Source organism: Centroberyx gerrardi, chromosome 20 (genome assembly GCF_048128805.1).
Source record: "Centroberyx gerrardi isolate f3 chromosome 20, fCenGer3.hap1.cur.20231027, whole genome shotgun sequence".
NCBI lineage: Eukaryota > Metazoa > Chordata > Actinopteri > Beryciformes > Berycidae > Centroberyx > Centroberyx gerrardi.
The window spans coordinates 15,374,996-15,399,707 of record NC_136016.1 but is presented as its reverse complement, the minus strand read 5'-3'; the positions used below and the strand labels follow the sequence as shown (position 1 = coordinate 15,399,707).

Below are 24,712 nucleotides of genomic sequence, written 5' to 3'. Positions count from 1 at the left end.
ACAGGAAACATAATGAATATGTATGCTTGGTTGAGTTAGATTTACATTCCATTTTGGTCATTTGAAAGAGGTGTTTTGTGCAGTTTTATATGATTATATAGAAGTGTTCGAAACACCTCTATAGGAATTATTGTATCTCTGCAAAAGTTAATTTTGGTGGACACCTGAGATGCCTCACAGCTGGAATATAGGCTACTGTAACTTCCTGCAAGTACTGGGAATGGAGCCAACAACCAATACATTCATTACTTAGCTTCCCAATTTCTTGGTCGCTATGTAAACCCTTATATATTGTAGAATGTCTCTTATATCCCACTTGATTTTCTACAGTGATGTTGTGACACTCCCTATCCCTGCTGAAGGAAGCTTATTGACAGACTGGATTTGTTTCTCACTTATATGATTTGTCCACTATATTCCTCTTTAACATGATTAGATTTTAAATTCATGTCTTGCCTTTTTTATTGTTTGCTGATTATCTCATTGACTTTTATTTATTGTTTCTTTGTTGTGTGTAAAGCACTTTGTGTTTCTGTTTCAAAAAGTGCAACGCAAATTCATTATGCAACCAGGCTACATGCAATTATGTGATCCACAGATGCTCCCTTATGCTACTGTTTGCATTTGTTATGCTCTGGAAATACGTTGTTCTATATATGTAACCGTGTGTGCAAAATGTGTAAATTGTGTGTGTGTGTATGTGTCTCCCCCCTAGCCAACACAGCCAAGGTGGTGATTGATATCCGTGACGAGAACGACCACCCACCAGTTTTCACCAAACCGCTCTACATTGGAGGGGTTGCAGAGGACGCCAAAACATTCACCTCTGTCTTGAAAGTACAGGTACAAATGAACACACACACACACACACAATCTTAGCGCACACACCAGTTCTTGGTGCATGTGCCATGCTCAAGGGCACATCACGTTTGTTAATGTGGGACTCAAATTGTTAATGACTTTGTCAAAAATGTAACCCCTCTAACCCAAAATTTAGCTGAGCTCAGTGTAGTTCTACATGTGTGTAATAGCTCTGATTATGTGTGTGTGTGTGTGTGTGTGTGTGTGTGTGTGTGTGTGTGTGCGTGTGCGTGTGCGTGTGCGCGTGCGCGTGCGCGTGTGCGTGTGCGTGTGCGTGTGCGTGTGTGTGTGTGTGTGTGTGTGTGTGTGTGTTGATGGCTGGCCAAACTTGTCTCTCTAAATGGAGCTAATCCAAAAGTCCACTAGGTAATAAGATTAAGTGGTAAGATTATTCTGTCTATCTCTCTCTCTCTCTCTCTCTCTCTCTCTCTCTCTCTCTCTCTCTCTCTCTCTCTCTCTCTCTCTGTGTGTGTCTCTCTCTCTGTGTGTCTCTCTCTCAACATCTATCTATCTATCTATGGATTGATCTATATCCCTCTATCTTTCTTTGTCACTTGTTGTTTCCCTCTCCCTTTCTTTTACGTAATTTGAAAGAATTTTACATTGTTGTAAACAACTTGAGTGACTCTTGTATTATGTAAATGCAGTTCAGGACCCGAAATGGGTCACGGGGCTGCTCTGTTTCAGCCCCCATCTCAGAAGTAGCAATGTGTTTTAATGAGCCTGGATGCCACAAGAGTTTCTGGTAGGGTCTCTGGTAGAAAAAAATGTCATCAAATTTTTAAGATCATTTTTAGACATTTCTGCTTCATCATACACAGTGAAGAGTGATAGGACAGATGAGAGAGAGAGAGAAGGGAGGACATGCGGCAAAGGGCATAAGTCAGATTCAAAACTCAAATGTGCCCTGTTTTGCAATGCTACGGACACCAAGCGTGTGTTTGCATATAGATTTTCAGTGTTAATTAAGACTAGCTTTGGCTGGAGCTGGTTTACAGTAATCTACTCTGCAGTCATCTGACCTCTTTAAATAGTTTAACAGACCGAGGAAAAAGAACTAATAGCCTGCTGGTAGACGAGCGCACCGCAGGGAGAGAGGGAGGAGAGCTGGAAGATGGAGAGAAGGGGTAGAATTGATGGTAAAGAGAAGCGATGTCCCGCTGAGAGACGAGCTGACTGGACACAGGAAGGCAGGGAAGGCATACAAGATTCATGGATGGATAGATGGATGGATGCAGCAGGTGAATGGATGGAAAGATGGACAGATTGGCAGACAGACACACTCGTTTTCAGTGGTTTTGCTCAAGTAGAACTAACTCCATCACATCTGTCTGAAGCACACACATTGGCTTAATGATTTGTGTGTGTTTGCATTTGTGTATGTGTGCATGCCCATGGCTGCATATATGTGTGTGTGTATATATTTGAGTACGGGGCCGTCCTGCCTTAGGAGGGCACGTGTTTGAGTGCACGTGCATGGGTCCATCCGTCTTTTCGTCCCCCAGAACACAGATATTGATTAGATTGCAGATCAGCCTCGCATCAGCACCGTCAAACACACTCTTCACCCGCAGTCTCTTTTGTTCTTCCAAACCAATTTCTGTCACGTTTTGTCTTCCCAAGAAGTTTCTGTCACTTTTCGGCACATAACCAACGCAGACGCAATCAGCGACATCCAATATCTCCTTGCATCCCTCCTCCTTCCTTTTCTTCAGCCCTTCCCTCCTCTTTCCCCACCTCTATTCATTCTCTACTACCATCCCACCATCCCCTTTTACTCCCATTCTCTCCTCCACTGACATCGTCGCCCCATTCAAAACACTAAGCTCCTGTGAAAATGGTTCATATAAAAAACCTCCAGTTTAAATGCGGCTCAGGTGTGCAGCAGGGGAATCAAGGTGGTTGCTTTTATTTTGGCTTCCAAATTAGCTTTGCTGCAAGGTTTGCTTGAAAATAAATTGTAATTGTTGGTGAAATCGCTTGGGGGAGGGGGAGCTTTAAAAGTACTGTAATTTCTACAGCACTTACTAACTTAACTTAGGTGCTATGTAAATATACGGTATTCATATGTATTATTCATATTTTATATTGTTGTTATATTATCCTAGAGTTCATAAAGGGATACTGACAGGGTTTTTAATCTTGGTGGTGAATAGAGTACCTGATGGGGAGGATAGTGGAATTGTGAAGTCAAACTTTATCCTGCTTACCACAGAAAGAATTCAATACTCTACTCACTGCTTATGCTTTTATTTGATATTCTGGACAGGTTCGTATTGCTGATTGTATCAATGTATTGCTGGGAAGTTATCCAAACTTTCAGCATGAGGAGCTCAAAATGCTAGATCTGTACTTTACAAACTGTCCCTCCCTCTCCTCTTCCTCCCACCCTTCCCTCCTTCCTTCCTTCTTTCCTTCCTTCCTTCCTTCATGTTCACACACTTGTTCACTGGCTATAAGAAAATACTATTTTTGTTCCGTCCTATCTCAGTGTTACTTTTGATGTGGTGGGTGTCTCAGAGCTAAATCTGTAGTCTATGCTGCCTGCCCTTCTCGTAAGGAACCGGCCATGAATCAATGTCTTCCGGAGTTTGTGTGTGTGTGTGTGTGTGTGTGTGTGCGCGCGCGTGTGTGTGTGTGCATGTGAGAGGTGTGCCTGAGTGTGTGAAGGAGGGAGAGACAGAGAGTTGATAGTTAGCCAGGATGACAGAATAGATGAATGGACCTGTATACAGCTCAAAGCACCACTTCGCCCCCTTCTGCTGATTTGGAGTACTACATAAAAAAAGTCTCGGGGCGGGTTTTCCCCAAAAGCAAATGATCTTGGAAATGTAACAAGCTATGACATGGTGTGGCCACTTGGTGTGTGTTCCCAAGACCAGGGACCATCATAACTCAGACTGAGGACACTAGTGAGATTGGAAGGATATCTCAATCATGAACTGATCAGTAAGCGTGAAAATGCTGCTTACTGATCAGCTGCATAATAGATTTCCATCGCCCCAACACCTGGAATCATGAGGATGATGATGATGATGATGATGATGAGGTGGAGGACCGTGATGATCAGCCTCATCATCATGACAGGGATAATGTGTGAAAAAACGGTGATGATGATCATGGTGTAGAATAGATGATGGTATTGGTTATTATGATAATGTCAATGATGACATTGATGATAGCATTGGTTGTGATGATGATAACATTGATAATAGTATTGATTATGATGATTGGGATGATCATGACAGTATTGTTATGATGATTATTATAAGAGTGATGCCATCTAATAATTCCAATTTTTGGCTTTCTCTGCCTCTCTTTCGTTATTTGTCTATTTCTCTCTCTTTATATACAATACACTACAATCTTTATCTCTTTATTCTCTTCTCAGGCCATGGACAAAGACACGGGGAACTACAGTTCTATGTTGTACCGGTTGATCATTCGCCCCCCTGCCGGTAAAGACGGTAAAGACAGCAAAGACGGCTTCATCATCGAACCGTACAGCGGCGTGGTGAAGACGGCCATCATGTACCGCAACATGAGGAGGTCGTACTTTAAGTTTGAGGTTGTCGCCACGGACAACTACGGCCAAGGATTCAGAAGCAAGGCAGAGATAGTGGTGAGCAGATTTGATTCTGGACATTTGTGGCAGGATTTTAGTCGTTTCCTTTAGGTCCAACCATTTTACAAGTCATTTCATCTTGTATTCATCGTTAATACCTTGTTTTCCTTAAAACAAGTGGGGTGAGATGATTTCACTTTATTCCAATGCAATTTATGTTGCTTCAAGGATGTCCTTGATTCAGGTTAAAGTATATCTGTCAAAACAATGTCAAGATGTTGTCACTGGTTTCAAGCGTAATTGCTTTGGAATGTATAATAATTATTTTCAAATGATTTAGGTGTTGTTTGATGGGTTTTTTGAAATAAATCACAACTTAAAAAGTAGAGTTTGGCTCAATTTAAATGTTTAAAAGAGTTTTACCAATGTTTTTTTCTGCTTTCTAGGTGTCAGTGGTGAACCAGCTGGACATGCAGGTGGTCGTATACAACGTCCCTCCAACTGTTGTGGAGAAAAACAAGGACCAGCTGCTCAGGTAACATACTCTATTATCTACCTCTCCACTCACGACTACAGGACGCCTCTTCTTCTCTTCTTTCCTCTGTCTCACCTACTCTGTAGCCCTCGAAGTCTTCCTATTGTCTCATTAAAGAAAACATTGCCCACTCACCTTGAAAAAATAAATGCTCCAACACACACTGTCACTGTCAGCATATTTACATCTGTCTTTGTGGGTGGTTGCTATGCAAGTATGGAAAGTCAGTAAGAATATTGAAAACTTCATAATTTAATGTCTGGTAGAGGTAGATAAGGCCAAGTTAACAGACATATTGCCCAATTACTGTCAATATACACTGTATTGAAATTAAGGTCTGGAAGAAAGGAAGGGATTTTTTAAAATGGATTAAACAAGCAAACACTCAAACCACAATTGCTGCTGTGGGGAAAATGGGACAGTGGGAAATCAACAAGGCATCATAAAAAGCACAAACAATTATAAGTATAGTACTTTTATCACAGTGTGCTTTCATCAAGTGTCCCAGTAAGACAAAGTTCTAGCGCTGTAACCTGAACTAGAACCAACACTGGGACCTGAACAGGGACGGACCTGATATCAAAACCCCCAAAAATACTCCCGACCGCCACTGCTACCCCACAGTTACAGATCAAATGATGTCCCTGCTAATGTAGTGGAGAAATTGAAGGACTAACTGTTGTGGTGTGAAGACTATGAAGACTTTAAGACTTAATACAAGAATAAATTATTCATCATAATAGACATTTTTGCCATGTACAGACTCACTTCACCTTCCCCCATGACTCACCAGTAGGCCTCTCTGCACCAGTTGACAAGTTGTTGCTTTCATCCATCTTGCCTCATACATATAACTTCATAATGATGCTTTAGGGCACTTAACATCACACACACACACACACACACACACACAAACACTCACCTCTCAATGGGACCATTCCTGCTGTGAGTAGGTGTTTCTGGTGGGACAGGAATCAATACCGCACAGCATGTCGTCTGTCTTTCTACAGTAGCTGGCGGGAAGAAAAATAAAAATTGTAGTGTGTGTGTGAGCAGAGTGTGAGAGCTTGGACTTGTGCATTTGTGTACGTGTCCATGCATATGTTTATACGGTACAGAGTACATATGTGTGTGTCCATAAATGTGTGTGTGTGTATGTATGTATGTGCGTGTATAGCATCCGCTGGGTGTTCAAATGGAAGTGATTTGTCGAATACTTTCTTTTTCCTCAGAATCTATTAAATCCTCTTTTGCACCTGCCACTACCCCTCTCTCTCTCTCTCTCTCTCTCTCTCTCTCTCTCTCTCTCTCTCTCTCTCTCTCTCTCTCTCTTATTAACGGTAGATATTCCAAGGTATCACAGCTCATTTGACAATGATATATTGGTGTTTAAAACTGCTACACATACAGTAGCACCTTTAAAAAAGCTTGTGTCATGATTTAAAACAATAGAACAGGGCCAAAGCACATAAGACAGCAAGACAGTGCCAAACAGTAGAATAGATGATCATTTGAAATGCCTTACTCTCTCTCCCTCTGTTTATCCCTTTCTCCCCCACTCTCCACCCCCATTATCCCCCGGTCTCAGTATTTTGGAACGCTACGTCCAGGAGCAGATACCGGGGGCCAAGGTTGTTGTGGAGACCATCGGGCCCCATCGTCACGGCGATGGATTGGAACAGGAAGACTACTCCAAGTCAGACCTGATGGTTTACGCTATCGACCCGCTGACGAATAGAGCGATATCAAGACAGGAGCTCTACAAGTAAGGACTTCACCAACGAATCCATGTAAAAAACTTGGGAATGGCGGCACTCCAATGAACCTATTCCAAAAACTGTGACAGGACTTAACCTCAATTAGTCGCAGTTAATTAATTAATTAACCTCAATTAGGGTTTTTGGAGTGCTGCCATTCCCTTGGTTTTTCATGGTTTCTCACTTTTCACAGTAGAAGCCAGTTTGTAGTTTTGGGCAGTGCACCCATTCAGGTGAAGGTTATGCGACACGCCTGCTACGATTTTCATTAAGGGCTTTTACCCTCATGAAATTACTTCATAAAAAGTTCTGGATTAAAGTCCTCCAAAGTGTGTGTGTGTGTGCGTGTGTGTTGTTGTAGCCCCTTGGTAGAACCAAAATGAGGACATTTAGTCAGTCTTCACTTTAACTAGGACTCGCTTTAGGGGTGAGGAGTTAGGAAACAAATGAATAGAATTCAGCTTAACAGATTTGAAAGTAGAACAGCACAAGTGTGTGTGTGTGTGTGTGTGTGTGTGTGTGTGTGCGTGAGAGAGAGAGTGAGAGAGTTTAGGGTGTTCTATTCTGTTTTAGCTTAAACTGGCTGTCTTGCTGACTGATTGACTGATTTGCTACATGGCTAACTGTTTGACATCTAACTGGCAGGCAGTTCTGCCATTCACTGTCACACACACACACACACACACACACACACACACTTGCTTGTGGCTGTCCGTTGATGTTGTCAGGCATCACTCCTACTCAGTAATCGTGGTTAGTGTGGGGTGTTTGCTGCTGAATTCAGATGGACTCGGTAACAAAGAGTAAGAGACACCATTGTGTTTGCGGTCCACAGATTCCTTGATGGTAAACTGCTGGACATCAACAAGGAGTTCAAGCCCTTCCTCCCCCCCGGCGGGCGGATCCTGGAGATCCGAACCCCTGAAGTGGTGACCAGCGTGAAGAAAGCTGTCCAGACTGTGGGCTACACAGAGGGGGCGCTGCTGGCTCTGGCAGTCATCATCATCATCTGCTGTGTCCCCGCTATATTGATCGTCATTATCACTTACAGACAGTGAGTATGGCTTCTCTGGAGTCACTTTTGGATTTTGGACACATTTTTGGATTTAAGTAGGGAAGTTTGACATTGGCATTCAAGCAGTGATGTCTAAAAAAAACGTGTGTAAACCATGACCTCCAATCAGTTATCATAAGGCATCACAGCCACCTACATAATCAGAAAACATTTATACTTCAGTGAAACATTACTTTATGTTTTCTTTCCTATTTGCATATCTTGCATCATTTTGATACAGCTTAATATGATATATACCATGAGTATAAGTCCTCAAGATTTATGTCAATTTGAAAAGGTGACCAAACTCTATTCCTACAACTAAATGGTAGGTAAAATGAGCATTTAGGCATTTAAGTGACACTTGATGATGTCATCCAGAGCAACGTTCAATGAGTGCAACTCTAGAACAAGTTTAAATTCCCAGATTCCCAATACTGCAGCAAGTCCAACAATGAAAGACATTTAACAAATATTCCCTAGAGTAATCATGCATGCTTGAAAAGTGTAAAAGAAAGCTAAACATACTCCTAAGTATTATCGCTTATTGACAGTAAGTATGAGCAATAAGTGGATAGTAATGTGTTGGACGTGTGCAGCTAGTTCTGCCTCATGGTTTCAATGAGGAATGCTAACAAGCCATTTTAGGAAACTTAAGGACCTATAAGGAAAGTTTTTTTTTCCTCACAACGTGTTTGATAAAGAAAAATAACAACCTGCAGTACAGTTATATTCAAACGTATGTGAAATAGTGAAATGTTTTTCCTTATGAAGGCACGCTCAATAAATAAAGAGTAAGGGAGGCAAACAGAAGTTAACAGACACAGATAAAAAGATAGTCAACAAGCAGATATTTAATGAGTAGAAAGAGAACGAGTCAAGAGAGGCAGACGGATAGTTCACTTAGAGGCGGATAGACAGACATACAGACAAATAAACGGAGAGATACAGTATGCAGCCAATCGGACAAATAAATAGAGAGACAGACAAACTTGACACTGTCTCTCCCACAGGATGTTGTTTAACACTATTTATCATTTTATCACCTAGCCCAATCAGTTCTCTTGATGATTCAGCATGGCAGCATATCCCACAGTGCCAATTCTAATAGTTTGTTTAGCTAAGCACCGTGAAAGGCCATTCATTTCAACCGTCTCCCAAGCACACACACACACACACACACACACAAATTAAAACCGGATCAGTGCATTTTGGAGAGAGCTTCTCATCCTGCTGAGGAGAAAGGGAGACAAGTAACGACAGATGGGCCATAGTTATCAGTCAGAGGAAAGGAGAGGAGAAGTGTTAAGTGAGGAGCAGAGCAGAGAAGAAAGGAGAGGGAGAGGTAAAGAGGAAAAGAGAGTGTAAGGATAAGGAGTGATAATCATTTGCATCATAATCACTAGTCTTATCATATTGTTAAATGGCAGTAATGAAGACCAATTGTCAAACTTTGCTTTTGAATTACAATGGAGGAAGCTCGCTAACAAGAGGTACTGTGTGATTTATGATTCAAGTAATGGCTAATTTCTCTCTCTCTCTCTCTCTCTCTCTCCCTCCCTCTCTCTCTCCCTCTCTCTCTCTCTCTCATCTGCTGTGTCCATCACCACCAGGTTCAAAGAGTGAGTATTGTTTTCATATTCCCGCACTAAAATATTAATGTTGTCGTTGCTGTCTTAAACACCTTTCATTGTGATAAATCTGTTTCTCACTCCATTGTACGATGTAATGGATGAGATCAGGAAGGGAAGTGAAACAGGAATCAAACAAATGAATACTGAATAACTTGGAAAAAAGAAATGTGTAGTCCCAAGACTGCTGCTTTTTATTAGTATATTAGTATATTTACTTGAGTAGTATATTTTATTAGTATTTGTAAACTTTGTGTGCAAAATGTGTGTACACGTGGTGTGTGTGTGTGTGTGTGTGTGTGTGTGTGTGTGTACGTATGATATAGCAATTCCCTGTCATAATGTAATGATACTGACTGGACAAGACAGCCCACACCAGTTGGCTGCCTTTTTTCAGGCAGTGGAAAGAGCGACACAGACACTGAGGATAAAATAGCTGGGTATAAAGAATGCAAATAAAAAATATAGGATAGCAAAAAGTATACTGTTGTAAAATTTAAGTATATTGGGATATTGTTGAAATATTCACTATGTATAGGTGGGTGTTTGGGGTCCGGGTGGAGGGTGTTTTGCTCAAGCACACTCTGACAGGGATGGATGCATCTTGCAGAGATCAAACCTTCAGTCCACTTGGTTCCAGGATGATCTATAAGGCCACCAAACTCTCATCATGACCTTTTTAACTACTTTCCAAACTAACTCTGTGTGTTTTCTCTCCGCTGTGTGTCCAGGCGTCAGGCGGAGTGTGCCAAAACAGCCCGTATCCAGATGGCGCTGCCGACGGGCAAACCCGGAGCAGGCACTGCCAACAACCTGTACGAAGAGCTGGGCGACAACGCCATGTAAGTGAAGCGTTAAAGTGGCAATCACATTGATGAGCCAAAGCAGAAGCATTAGCGCACATTTCTCCGGCTATTGAACTTAAGCTTAAGCAGTGTGCCTCTCCAGCTTTGGGAGCGTTGTGGTGTGCAGAGCATCAAATCTGCTCACATTTTAACTATGGCTTCTCACCCAGACTTTGGAAAACACTTCTGCCAGTGATGTTTCTACCTCCTTGATTCCCTACAGACCAGAACTTTTCTGTAGCCTCGAAACATCCCCTGTACTTCGTTTAACAGTTCACATCAGTGGCCGGCGAGACCGATAACATTATGTAAAGAAGACACTCTTGGATTAATCACGGCCAGGCACATAACCCTGCATCACACTAACACCAAACAAAGCTCTGATTGTTGAATGCATTAGCAGTTGTGGATAAGCCCCGCATTTTTATCTACACAAAGTTCAGGGGCATTCGACTTGTCCCTGGTCATTTTCCCTGTTGTTTTGCATACCAATGTCCTCACTTTACCGGAGAGAAAATGAAGGTCAGCGATCCGCCCACAGAAAAATATTCACATGAGTGCAATCGCTCAAGTTCGCTTCAGCATTTCCATTGTGCCTAATGGATTTTGTGGCTTGCAGCAATGCATAGTACATTAAATCATCAAATCACAATAAGTGAAGTAAAACACAGAAACAGGGCATGTTAAATGAAACGAGGCTGTATAGTTAACTAGGGGGACAAGGGTTGGAGAATTTTTTTTTTTTACAGTTAAGCAAGTTGAACGCACATAGGATGAATAAGGATTTCTGTCTGTTTGATTTACCCTGTGGTCGCCTGAATGACAACTTGCAGCAAGCGCTTCAAATTAATTCACAAAGGGTGACAAGGTCAGTCGATTCTGTGGTCCAGAGAGCAGCTCAGAACCCAAAGGTGGGTTGTGGAAAGGTTAACAGTTGTTGGCAAAGCCTCCCAACGGAAGCTGAGTGAAATACGGCAGGCTTGTAGGGTCGCAGTCTAAAAACAGGTTATATTTTGTTAGATGAGCCTCCACAGTAGACTGCAATATCAGTTTTGGGAATGGATGCTTCACAGTTTATTTATTTTTGAAAATCTAGTGTCACTAATCTGGCCCATGGGCAGTAATTTGAGGCAATATAGATGGTCATTAGTTAGCTTCTCTGTTTCTGTGTGTATTCTAGCAAATTCTCTGTTTAATTTAGCCTTTTGCCAATTTCCACTGGTTTGATTGGTGTTAGCTTGGTTAAACAAGAGTGTAACAGTGACTGTTTGTGGAGACACTGTTTTAAGTTTTATCTCAAAGTTAAAATACACGCACGCATGCACACGCGCACACACACCCACTCAGACACTCACTCAGACACTCACTCACTCACTCACTCAAGGCAATACACAGATAGTTCATTTATAATTCTTTTCTGGAGCGTTAAGAAGAAGTTGAGAGGAACTCTTATCAGCATTACATGCATCACCGGTTTCCTGTCCGTCCTTGATATGCTTCCCCACTCCCATTAACATGATGGCAATTCATATGCAAGATGGTAGGAACTATCTCCAAATGACAAAAAGGGATTTCCAAGTGTGTGTGTGTGTGTGTGTGTGTGTGTGTGTGTGTGTGTGTGTGTGTGTGTACGCGCACACATGAGATGCTGCACATTTGACTAGCCAGCCCAAACGATCCTCTGAAAAATGTGTGCGGAAATGAACTTGGATATGAGATAATTGAAATAAATGCAGCCAGTAATTTATAAGGACCACCCTGGGCGATAATTAATTCTATTGATAAGCTGCTGAGCAGTTTAATTGTGGCTGGTGAAGTCTCTGCTCTGTGTGTGTGTGTGTGTGTGTGTGTGTGTGTGTGCAAAGTAAGCAGTAAGGGATTTTGTGTGTGTACATTACATATCACTGCTATCTTGTAGGGGCTAAATACCCCCAACAGAATATAAAACCTGGCAAAGTGCAAAGGTTTGCACATTCATAATTAAGGTCCATTATCAAACTGCTCAGTAGACTGATTTTTGAGGAGTTTTTTTTTTTCTTTTAATTACCTTTGGCTGTTCTCTTGACAGGCTTGGGTTTTAATGTCTATTTTCAATTACCTTTGAAAATTAACTGTTCTTTAGCTTATTATTAGCAACACATTAAATGTGGAGGGTGTTATTTTAAAGACGTGTTAATGTTAGTTAGCAACACACACTGACAAACACATGCTGCGGCCAACACTTGTGTTCTGTCTCTAACTAGATGCGAGGAATATACCTTCCCGTGTTTCTTATTAAATAAAAATGTTATAGTTATCTACTATACACAATGGATAGTAGATTACAGTGTAAATGTCACTCTACAAATATACATTCAGCATTCAGTTGTTACAGTACGTGCATACAGTACACTCAGCTAAGCATGCAGTATGGTTGCAGCTGTGTGTATCCTGTGTGTCTAGAGCACTAGAGCAGTGTACCATGAAATAGTTATACTGAGTAGGATGAAATGTATTAACTAATTCATGAGTATTATGTAGAATGGGAAAAAAATCCCGAGGCCTAATTGGTTAAAGTTCATTCTTTAATTTAAGTTAAATATTCTTTCTTCGTCAGTTGCTGTTTGTATAATGAGGCAAGTAAATGACTTTTAAAACTGACTTCAGAATGCATGAGATTCACATTTTTTTCCATACTGACACATAATAACGGTCTTAATCAGCAGGCATTTGACATTAGCATTTGACATTAGCATAGCACAGGCAGTCTTCTCGCAAATTATAGTGTTTTGTCAAGGATAAAAGGTAACTTAAGTTCAAAATGGAACCACTTTTACAGGCTGTATCCTTTAAACTTTAACCAATGATTTTTCCAAAATGGGTATATAGTGATTTGTGGATAAAGTTTTTGTTTTTTTCTTCTTTTCATGTAACTGCTTAGTTAGTTAAACTTACAAGACTTGTATTTCTGATCAACAGATGTATGTGAGACAAAGTACAGACTGTTTTCTATTGATTCTTTATCTTGTGCAAACGCTGAGGTGGCAACACCTTAGGGTTTAGAAAAAATTACTTTTGACTGGAAGGTTGCCAGTTGGAATCCCAGACAGGGTGTGGAAAGTGAGAAATGCTCTCCCATGTGCAAGGCACTAACCCCCAACTACTCTAGTAAAGCTCTTTATTGGACAACAGTAGACTGTTGGCTGTGGCTGTACTAGGCAACGCCCAGGTGTGAATGTGAATAATAAAAGTGAGCCAGGCATTGCTGAGAAACTGCATTTGTGCTCAGCCAACCTTCCCAGGATATATAAATGCTGAAAACATTCTTGACAAATGCCAGTTGTTTCAGCAAAATTAACTGATTTCGCTTGACTGTTCCAATACTCTTCCACTCTAATTTCTTTCCAATGTCCAAACACCTTTTCCCACTGACGAGCTCTTTTCTTTCACAACTTTAAAGGGCATAACATCACACTTTGCCATCATTTCATCACTCTTCTTTCCCTGTTCTCATCTTAACTGGTCTATTCATCTGTCCGTCTTCTCTTGTTCTCATCCATCCATCTCTCTGTCCATGACTGACAGACTAAAGTGAGTAGACAAAATTGTTTCTGATCTGTGAGCTCTTAGACACTGTGCCGTGACAATTGCAGTTTTCTTGGTTTAGTTTTTGTCTTTGTGCCCGTCAATGGCTACTATTTTTTTATGTGCAGTGTTAGTTGTCCTCTTGTATTACAAGGCAAAGTTGTGTTGCTCGAGGTTGATTGTGCTGTTGGTAGATTAGTGATGAAATATCCGTACTGGTAATGATGCATGGGCTACTTTTTGAGGCAATGTGGATGGGCAATAGGTGGCTTTGACAGGTATGGAGATTCTCAAATGGGACAAAATCAATGTGGATATTATAGCGGACAATGCTTAACTAAGGTATCATGAAATATTGGGTTTGTTGCCATTCACAAATTGAGTCACAAATTGTCCATCTACACTGGTTCAAAATGTGCCCGTCTAACATGGACTTTAACCCAGCAGATATTGCGTTGTTTATCGTTGTGATGCAATAGCCTCTCTGTAGTGTACCCCTTTTATTCTACCACGGTTCTTTTGGTCTTCCTGTTTTCCTTCCTTTTCCTTTTGTTTCAAGTTTTCATGTTTCATGACTGCCTCCTCCAAAAACAGGACAGAGATAAAATACCTTCCCTTCCTTTAAGATCTCTCATCCCTTTCCTCTCATTCCTTTTCTCATTCCTCTCTTCATGTCAAGTTTCTTTCCATTTCATTTATCCAACAAACCCTCTAGCAGATGTTCTCTCTTTTTATCTTCCTTTCCCCCTCATTCTTTATATATCTTTCTTTTGTCACTCCTCCTTTCAAAACATCTTTATTTACCACTCCATCCACATCAGTACGTCAAAGCTCTGTTGCTCCTGTGCAGTCCCACTCGTTCATTTAAATCTCATTCATTCCTTATCTCCCTCTTCCATTTCATTTATCTTTGATTTTTGTAATTACATCTTCCTAGATCCATTAAACAAGCTCCCTCATCTCCCTCATGCTTTATCTATGATTCTTTTTTTATTATGCCTCCCTTCATTCCATCTTTCTTTTTCATTTCATTCCTCCATCCGTGTACCAGCCGGTCAAATCGTAGCGGTGGTGGCAGTGGTGCCAGCTTGGATGAAGGCGACCAGCAACGTCTGATCTCAGATTTCGCCACGCGGGCCATCGCCGCCCACCGCCAGTGTGTTGCCAATGGAGGGGTGCTCAACAACCTGCCCAAGTCTGAGTCCAACATCACCTTTCTCTCTGACGAAAACCCCCTTACTATTAAAAATCCCATTTACGATGAGGACGGGACTTTGAGTAGCCCAGAGACTCTTGGAAGAAGCCAGAGAAGAAGGGACCTTCTTGGGAATTTCTCCCCGTCCAGGAAAGGCCTTCGAGAGGCTTGGTTCAGGCTCAGCTCCTCTGGAGGTGATGTGGGTTTCAGTGGGTACAGTGGCAGTGACAGTGGATGGGGATCTGGGGTTGGACACAGCTGGACTCTCCCGTCAAGATTACATCGCAGGGAGATGTACGACGCTTTGAGACGCCAAGTGGTCATGGATCCCGTGCAGTGGGAGCTGGAGCTCCTGAAGGCCGAGTTCAAAGAGAGCAAAGACGCGGGTCTGGATTCAGGATTTGACCGTGGATTGGATTCGGACCTGATGGGGAGCCCGAGCCTGGAGCCCAAGTTGACGGTCAAAGAGCAAGCCAGGCAGTTCGAGCAACAGGCACTCCAGGAGATGAGACAGAGGCAAAGCAGAGACTCCCGCGGGTCTTTGTCCCCTGATTTTCTGCTCTCTGTTTTCCCCGAGTCGCCCCAGCATCACAAGCACACCACGACCCACCATGTCTCAATTTCTCAGACTAAGGAGGGTCCCCCGAGTATCGTCATCACCCACAGTGACGGCGGGACCCCTCCACCCAGTCACAAGCCCACTCCCCCTGTACTGCGGCGCTTCGGGGCAAATTTAGCGGGAAGCCAGAGTGCAGAAGAGAGATTACAGGTTCATTTGGAGGCTATCCCCGACCCCCCCTCAACTCCCCCGCCTCCCCCGCCATCCCCACCTCCACCCACCTCCGCTCCTCCCCCTCCCTCATCTCCCCCACCTCAGCACCCGTCCTCCCCTCCTCCTCCTCCTCCTTCTCCTCCTCCTCCTTCTCCTCCTCCTCCTCCCCCTCCACCTACTTCATCCCATTCCAACCACACCGAAAAACCTGCTCCTCCTCCTCCGCCTCCGCCTCCTCTTCCCCCACCTCCCCCGCCCCCTCCTCTCCCTCCCCCCTTGTCTCCCTCGCTCCTGCACCCCTCCACTTTTGTCCTCCCGTTGCTCTCGGAGGCGCCGACCCTGCGGCCCGTCTCCCTCCGGCCGCCGCCGCCGCCCCTCCCGGCGGGACCCGAACCCCCCCGAAAAGAGCTGAAAGGGATCCTGAAGAACATCCACAACATCGCAGAGATTGAGAAGTCGGTGGCCAACATGTTTAGCCAGATAGATCAGAAGCAGAACCCGCTCAAGAAGGCCATGAAGAGCCGGGCCTCCATGGATTCTATCGATTCACTTGACTTGGATATCATAACAGGAGGAGGAGAGCGGGGGAGAGAGGGAGCGGGAGGAGAAGGAGGAGGAGACAGAGGAGGAGAAGAAGCAGCAGCAGGAGCAGGAGGAGGAGGAGGAGGCGGAGGAGGAGGAGGAGGAGGAGGAGGAGGAGAGGATCTTCCGCCTCCACAGATTCAGCCCAACCCGAACATGAATTCCATCATGGAAGAGCTGGAGAAACGATTCCCTTCTCAGTCAACAGTGCTCTAGCCTATCTCTCTCTCTCTCTCTCTCTCTCTCTCTCGCTCTGACTTTACCTTTCTGATATGGAAAGCACACAGAGGGGAATTTCTTAACATTGTTGTGTAGTTGCTGCGGAGCTGTCAAGGGACTGATGCTGAAAATAGCTCAGTTGGATTCCATGTGTGCTTCCAACGTGACTTCCTGTTTTCTACATAAGAAAGAAAAGGAAGAGAGGGTCTAATATAAACTCAAAAGTAGAAGAAAAATGTTATCCCCTCTGAAATGTTGGTACCTGTTGCTATTGGATACAGATATGGAGGTAAGGGGGAGACAGAGGGAGAAAGAGAAGAAGAGGGAAAGGATGGTCAAATCCTGCCTAGCCCTAATATAAACTCAATAGTGGAAGATTCCTTCTACACTTTTTCTCTTTGACTATTACTAGAAGAGAGAGGGATTGAGGAGGAGGAAAGGATACTCAGGTTGAGGCCAAATTTAATGGGATGTGTTTTCATGTAACATTTTGTCCCCCCATGCCCCCATTTTAATGAACCTGCATGCTTACTAGGAGGAACTGAAAAGCCTGGTTCCCATCACAACACCAAAACAGTTGCTGGCAGGGTTTACTCATTATCTGTCTCATTATGGTATTTCCCCCCCCAAAACATGTCTGGCATTTTTTTTTCTTAATTAACACTGTGGAAAAGTGGCTTAAATGGCCGCAGATGGGAGCTGTGAAATCAAGCGAGTAGAAGTGGTGAGATGTCTCGTAGTCAGCTGAACTGTAGCCTCTCTTGGCTCAACTAGTACCATTAACATTTTACATTTAAGCCATATAATTAACACTCTTGTTGAGAACAAATTATAATGAGTGATCGATTAAGGGTCAGTGTCTTTCTCAAGGACTTGGATGTTGACGGGCACATTTGCTTGTCGTGGGAAGGAAATGTGTCACCCGACTACTAACACACAAGCTCTGGACTCCTGACTAGTTGCTGATCCTATTAAGCTGTGCGGGCTGAGAGAGTAAAGAGGAGGAGAGAGAGAGCAATCTTTGACCTTGCCAACTTGGATGAAACTGTGTTGGACAAGGGAGTTTTTGCATTTCCAGTTTCAACAGCGAACTTTGCATGGGACAGTTTTGGTATTTCTGCAGTCACAGGACTACCACCAGTGACATTATCTCCATCACATTTTCTTTTTACCAAGACTCTCCATTTCATTAACCATTAATACCCACTGTTAGGTTCCCTAGTAACACTTTAGGTTACAAATCCACATAATCTAACAACATTGGCAGAGCTGGTTCTGTAGCTATCAATAGAACTACCTGTCTTAAAAGGATGTTTCGTCCATGTTTCTAATTTGAGTCAATGCACAATTATGTTACTTTTCAACTCATGTTGATATGGACACATATTGAATCTATGTTGTTATTAAGGTGTTGTCTTGACCCAAATTAGACACATGGATGTGTGTGAGTCACCAGTATCTTTTGTCTCTTTGTCTGTTTCTCATTCTGTACTGTTTTTGTCATTCAGTTATTAGTTGTTATAGGTACTTTTATAAAACCTCATCTGTCTCTCTCTATCTCCTCTTATTCAATTATTTGTATTTCTTAGCTCTTGCCAATTTTGTTTGCTCTTTCTTTACTCTGGTTTTCTTTCTTTCTTTCTATTGTACTCAATCTGTATTTCATGTTTTCTCTCTTTTTCATCAATGTCTTTAGTTGATTATATTTTTTTTTCTGTTTACCTAAAACTTCGGACCTTATATTTCATGTGCATTCAAAATGGTCAATTCCTGCATTGTCTTTTCATGTTCCGCAACGTCGTATTAATTTTGTTTTGCTTTTTCAAGGAACTTAATTTCAGTGGCATGTATGAATATGTAGGAAGGTGCAGAGCTACAGTGTATGTATGTTTAAAGCATTTATATGTAGTGATATTTCTCTAGGCAGTATGTGCTGAAATGTTATGAACTCTTTTCTAGAAAGTTATATTGCTACTTTTATACAAGGTTTCCCTCGTTAAAACCATTGCGCAGGTATGTTGGAAAATGCTTTACAAATAGAGAAAGGTCCTGAAAATGAAATGTCATTTCCTAATAAAATAAGCGGTGCTAAGAGCATTCAGGGCCATTTTTATTTGAAAGAAAAATTTGAATCACTTTAATAACCAAGTATTCAAAATACAGGATGTACTGGGTGGCAGCCATAATTGTCATCCACCCTGCATCTATCCTGTATTACTACCACTGTAGTAGCCAATGTTGAAGTCACCCAACCTCATTAGTACTGTGCACACTGGCAGCAATCAGAAGTCCCCAATCCTGTATACATGTTGCATTAGTACTATATACAGCAGTAGACGTCATAAGTCCCCAGTCCTGCGTCTGTCCTGCATTTTTACAGCGTTTTTTTTTTTTTTCTAAATAATGCTTCAGGGTCAAGCACAAGTGAAGCAGCGGAGCCATAAGCATGTGCAAAGTGGAACATCTACAGTGACTGACAGTGATTGCATCTGTGCAGATCATTTGTCTTGATGGAATGGTGCCAGGAAGAGTAGGCAGAGAAACTCCTGCACACACACTGTCTCCTACATTTAAAACATTTTAGTGAGAAAATACAGTGTTTCAGTCATCTCACATCTGATTTACCTTAGAAAGGTCACAAAGCCAATGTTTTGCAAGTTACTCAATGAATTGTTTTGAGTGAAAAAGTAATTAAAAAGACCATATGCATGCTTTGTAGACCAAGTCTTCTCTTCTCAGTAGGTACCTGTCACCAGCAACACCGCACATAAAATACAAGCAATCAGGTTGAACGGAAGTGCCCATTTTTTTTGTTTCTGAGATAACAGATAACAGAAGATACATTAAACTAGATTAAATATATGAGACAATAACCAGCGTTAGTACCAGGGTTAGGTGTTTGGTTCCCTTTGTAGATCAATGGGTAGAGTATGGCACTAACACTTTAAAGTTTAGAGTTTCAAGATCCACTGAGAACACCCCTGAGTGTTTTTTTCATTTCCTAGATGTTTCAGAGATAAGAGGATTTCATACGACAGCGGCAATAATAGAAGAGAACAAAAAAAGGAGAAGCCCAGATATTGTATAATGAGACAAACATCATTATCATCATATAGTACATCAAAAACATGCAGTTTTCTACAACAGAAAACAGTGTTATTATTTTCACTCAAGCAAACTCCTGCTGGGTGCAGCTGATGGTCTCATGTCTGGAGAATTGGATCAAATCATGATACAGGCACACTCAAACAAAACAACATCTCATGGTCATTTCTGTGGTACAATTGATCAAGCTGTGGCATTATGAGAGGATTTCCATTGTGTCAGAAAACACAAACACACACACACAGACACACACACACACATGCACACACACACACACACACCTTGATGGATCTTATCTCCAGTGGAATCGATAAAGCTGTGATGTTAGGACAGAATGACCTGGGCTTAGAAAAAAAACACACACAAACAGACGTTGGTGGAATTGATTAATGCTGTGTTTCTTTCTCACACACACACACAATGAATGATCATGTCAGCATGTCACTGGTTGAAAAGCCACACACACACACACACACACACACACCCAAAGCAAAGACACACTCACATAAACACACATAGGCCCGCTCCTGCACATACACACAGACACATACAGCTTTGGCATAGACACATAGACACACACATTTAGGTAAATGTGAGCATGTACACACACACACACACACACTGTGGTATTAAACAGGTCGCGGCAATGTAACCGTTTCAGCTGACTGGCTAGGAAATGTTTTGTTAAGATTAGCTTTCAACCTCAGTGTGTCTGCATGTTCTTACACACACACACACACACACACACACACACACACTGTGTCAACACTACCTGCATGCTTTTACCCATTCACTTCTTATTGTGCTGTTTTGCTAGAGGACAGACAGCTTTGGCAATATGTTTTTTGTTTTTTTTCAGCATTCATGTCAATAAAGCAGACTGCATTTAATTGAAATAGAACTGAGACACAGAGAGAGACGGTTTTACACGATGGTTTCAGCAATTAGAGAGGCTGTCCTGCCACAGCAATGATCCCCATGGGGAAATCGGGTTATTGCAGCAACAAATTCTGATAGGATGCAGCAAGGAAAAAATAAATATCACAAATGGAGGAGGGTATTTCAAGACAATGTGTCCACCAGCGTCTGTGTGACCTGTGAAAGTGTCCTTGAGCCAGGCTAAATGCTTAAAAATGTAAAAATGTAACAGAGGCTGGTGGGGGTTGTGTTGCTGTATGTTTTAAACCTGCTCTCTGTAGCTTTTAGGCAGGAAATTTGAACCTTTGAAATCCCAAAGCAAGTTTATGATATATCATAAGTGCTGGATAAATAAAGTGGAAAGAGGAAAATTGCTTCCCTGGAACATTGTTTGAAGCTGGAACATGACCATTTGGCTGCGGTGGTCCTTCGCTCTCGCAGCATTTACAGTACAAAGACGCATCTTCTTGACTTACTGATGGTTTGCTTTGCTTCAAAGGGGGCATGTTCATGGATTCGCGATGAGACTTGATTATTTTAGAAGTCATTATTTTCCACGCGGTGTAGCCTCAAAGACAGAGGGTGGAAAAAGGGAGAGGGGACGGGGCGTGGGGGTGGGATGAGAGAGAAAAAAGGGCTGACATAGGAAGAGAGAGACGCGAGGGTTGAGAGTGAGACAGGGAGGCGCAGAAGAAGGAGGGAGAGAAGAAAGGCAACGACAATTCGGGAAAAGAGAGACAGTGAGAAGGGGGAGAGAGAGAGAGAGAGAGGAGTTGTTGAGGAGTTGGTGTCGTAACTACAGTAGCTCTGAGAGAAGAAGGGAGAGACAAAATGGAGACAGAAGGAAAAGAGAGGGGGGGAGGAAGGGAGTGTTATTGAGTGTCTCAGTGTGAGTCTGTTCTTTAAGAGCTAATAATATTTCTCTCTGTCGCTCTCTCTCTCTCGTACACACACACACACACACACACTGCCAGACAGGGTGAGGGGAGGACACGAAGAGCGACAGTCAATCATGTCAGATGTGTGTGTGTGTGTGTGTGTGTGTGTGTGTGTGTGTGAGTGAGAGATCAGATAGCTGCTTGTGTGTTTTGTCTTGAGAGGACCTAATAATGTGTCTGCCAGAACAACAAGGACATAGAGATAGACTTATCTGCACACACTGATAGACACACACACGCTAACACACTACAAAATACACAACGCCGGAGAGGACACACACACACACACACACACACACACACGCAAAATGACAGTTAAAGGGAGGGATATTTTCTGTTTCCTCCATTTCATGGTAACCTGTAGATCACAAAAACGCCTTTCCATCCATGTATTTATCCATCCATCCATCCATCCATCCATCCACCCATTCATCCATCTATTTATCCATCCATCCACTGTCCATCAATGCATCTATCCATCCTGCCATCCATCCAACCTCCCACGCCTTTATTTAACCTGATAATCTTCTTTTTTATGAAGCACAATCATTCATACAAAGCTGCCGTTTGATACTGAATGGAGGGCTGCGGAATCCCTCGGAGTGTGTGTGTGTGTGTGTGTGTGTGTGTGTGTGTATTTAAGAGGCACAATCAGATATTCTCTTCTGACTTTATTTAATGAAATGCCTAAGTGGTGTAACTAGTTTGTTTGCGTGCGTGTGTGTGTGTGTGTGTGTGTGCGCGTGTGTGTGTGTCGGTCTGTTTGTGTTTTAATAAAAGAGAGAAAGGAGATATCCGAAGTGTCCTCTAAAAGTCACCATTTGTTGTTCTGTGATACATCTTCATTTTGCCAGCTCATTACCTTGCTTTCACACAACAATAGGTCCTGCTGGCACACAGACACATGAACAGAGAGGTTTTTGGCTTTTTTTTTTTTTTTTTTGTATGTATTATTTATTTCTTTGTCTTTCTCTTTCCCGTTCTCCTTTCTGGGCTTTCTCCCTTTGGCTTTTTTTTGCTTTCTTTTTCACTCACTGTCTCTCTTTGTCTTTGTTTCTGTCTTTGTCTTACTGTCTCTATTTGAACAATTCATTACTTTAGTTTTACAGAACAGTCTTGTCATTTTCAAATAGTTGAGTTTTAAACTGTATCTACCTATTTGTACACACTGCCATCAACTTGATCAAAAGCGATGGCCATGATCACTCATGTTTTTGAACGGATCTTGTCTGCTGCACATTTAGCTTTGCTGTTTTTTTTTATCTGTTACTGTTTTCTGCCATTGTTGTTGTTGCCATGACTTCCTTGTGCTGTAGCTGCTAGCCTCACCTTGATAGTCACCATCCATCTCACCACTGGCTGCACCCACAGCGAATGGTATACGCCCCAAAATGTGTCCCGGATATCATTGAAAAGCCAATTTCATGCAAATGGGGAGATTTATGCATGTATACACAGGCTCACAGACCAACACAGACTGATAATATATAATCCTATTATGTCCTATTTATTTGTTATTTTAATGTGAAAAAAGTTGCATATTGCAGCTTTAACAAAAGGCTAATATTGGTCTGATATATCAGCAAACTGATTTATCAGTCTAACCCTAACTTCAACGTGTGCAAAATAGTGTAAATAAACAAATCTAGCTTACCATCCTCAGGTTATCCTGCCTGCGACCTCAAACTTGCTAACTTTATTTCAAAATATACCACGTCAGTGGTATATTTTGAAATCATGACCCAATCATTCTCCACATATTGTGTTTCATGTGTATATTGAAGCAAGGATGGCGGTGATCAGCTCCTCGTCCATTTTGATCATGGCAGCTGGAATAATTTTTCAAGGAGAACAAGAAAGCACAACAATTTGATTGGCTGTTGGCAACAGGTGTCTCCCAAAAGTTAAACAGTGGTCAACTTTTCCACACTGACCAACTGGTCGACCGTTGCCTCATTGGTTTCTTTTGGTTTCTTTTCTGGTGACTAGTTGCTGTAGTTGATGGCGGTGTGTACCTACAGTAGCACACTGCTGCATGTCTGATTAACAGTAAGTGCATTTACATGCTCAGATTATACCATATACCAGCTCATATCCCCCTGAAGTTAATTTCCAGATACATTATTTATATGAATGTTCACATCCTGATCATAAATATCCCTGTAATCATGAATAAATGGAATATTCCAAGTGCTGTATTACCGCTGCACTATTACACCTCAGGAATTTAAGTGGGACGAGGTGTTCACATGCATCAGTATCCAGGCTAATATTGAGATGTCCCATCTATCCAGCTTTCTCATTAACAGTCTATGAGCTTACAAGGGGGATTGTAAATGGGATGTGGTGTTTATATTTACCAACCCATAAACAGAATACTTACATAATGGAGCGACAGAATACAGAGTACCCAAAATAATATGCAAAATTACTGTGCGGGAAAACACACTCAATGACATCGTTTCTAGGTTTCTTTCTTTCTTTTTTGTTCTTTTGTTTAGTCTTTCTCTCGCTCTCTAATGTAGCTCTCCCCCTCTCTCCCCATCACACACACACACACACTCACACACACACTCATGCACAACATCAGCACAAACTGCTTTGAATTCCTTGTCTCCTCAAAAGTGTGAAATGCTTCCAGTGGACACTTCCATTTGGGTTTTGATTTAAACATCCAATTTCCTCTGCAGTAAGTAAAATTCATAGTGAAATGCTGACACGTATTAAACACGCATCTAGATCAAGAGGATTATGTTTTATGGCAAGTTTTCTTTGCAATATCGGTCACTGGCTTTTCTGCTTCTCTTTGTCTTCTGTCTCTCTCTTTTATCTCTCACTGTCTTCCAGGCGTGGATATGGGCAACATGAGGTAGGTGTCTTTCTCGGCTTGCACACTGCCATTGCATATGTATTATTTATTTTATTCTTTTTCTCTGATGTGGAGCTTGTACTTTTTCCTCTCCTGTTCTGTTTTCTGTAATGACGATTACAACTTTCTATTTAAGGGATAGAGGGACATATCATCAGTGCCTTGTATCTACAATTTTTTTTGTAATTAAATAAATTAAACATAATTGACTGCTGACATTGTCTCCCATGTGTAAAAACATTTCATGACCTGCAGTTCATTGATAATGCATTTTATGTCAAAAAACACATGGGCATCAATGG

General features: G+C 42.0%; 1 protein-coding gene across 1 annotated transcript in view; it reads left to right on the top strand.

Annotated features, from left to right (window-relative positions):
- The window catches only part of LOC139910028 (protocadherin-15-like), a 141,370-nt gene that overhangs the window by 106,541 nt on the left and 10,117 nt on the right, over positions 1 to 24,712 (top strand). Inside the window, exons 28-35 of the mRNA XM_071897215.2 lie at positions 716 to 843; positions 4,253 to 4,483; positions 4,873 to 4,961; positions 6,550 to 6,726; positions 7,554 to 7,772; positions 9,386 to 9,394; positions 10,135 to 10,245; positions 24,389 to 24,410. Coding sequence (XP_071753316.2) covers positions 716 to 843; positions 4,253 to 4,483; positions 4,873 to 4,961; positions 6,550 to 6,726; positions 7,554 to 7,772; positions 9,386 to 9,394; positions 10,135 to 10,245; positions 24,389 to 24,410 — 986 coding nt within the window. The remainder of the gene's footprint in view (positions 1 to 715; positions 844 to 4,252; positions 4,484 to 4,872; positions 4,962 to 6,549; positions 6,727 to 7,553; positions 7,773 to 9,385; positions 9,395 to 10,134; positions 10,246 to 24,388; positions 24,411 to 24,712) is intronic.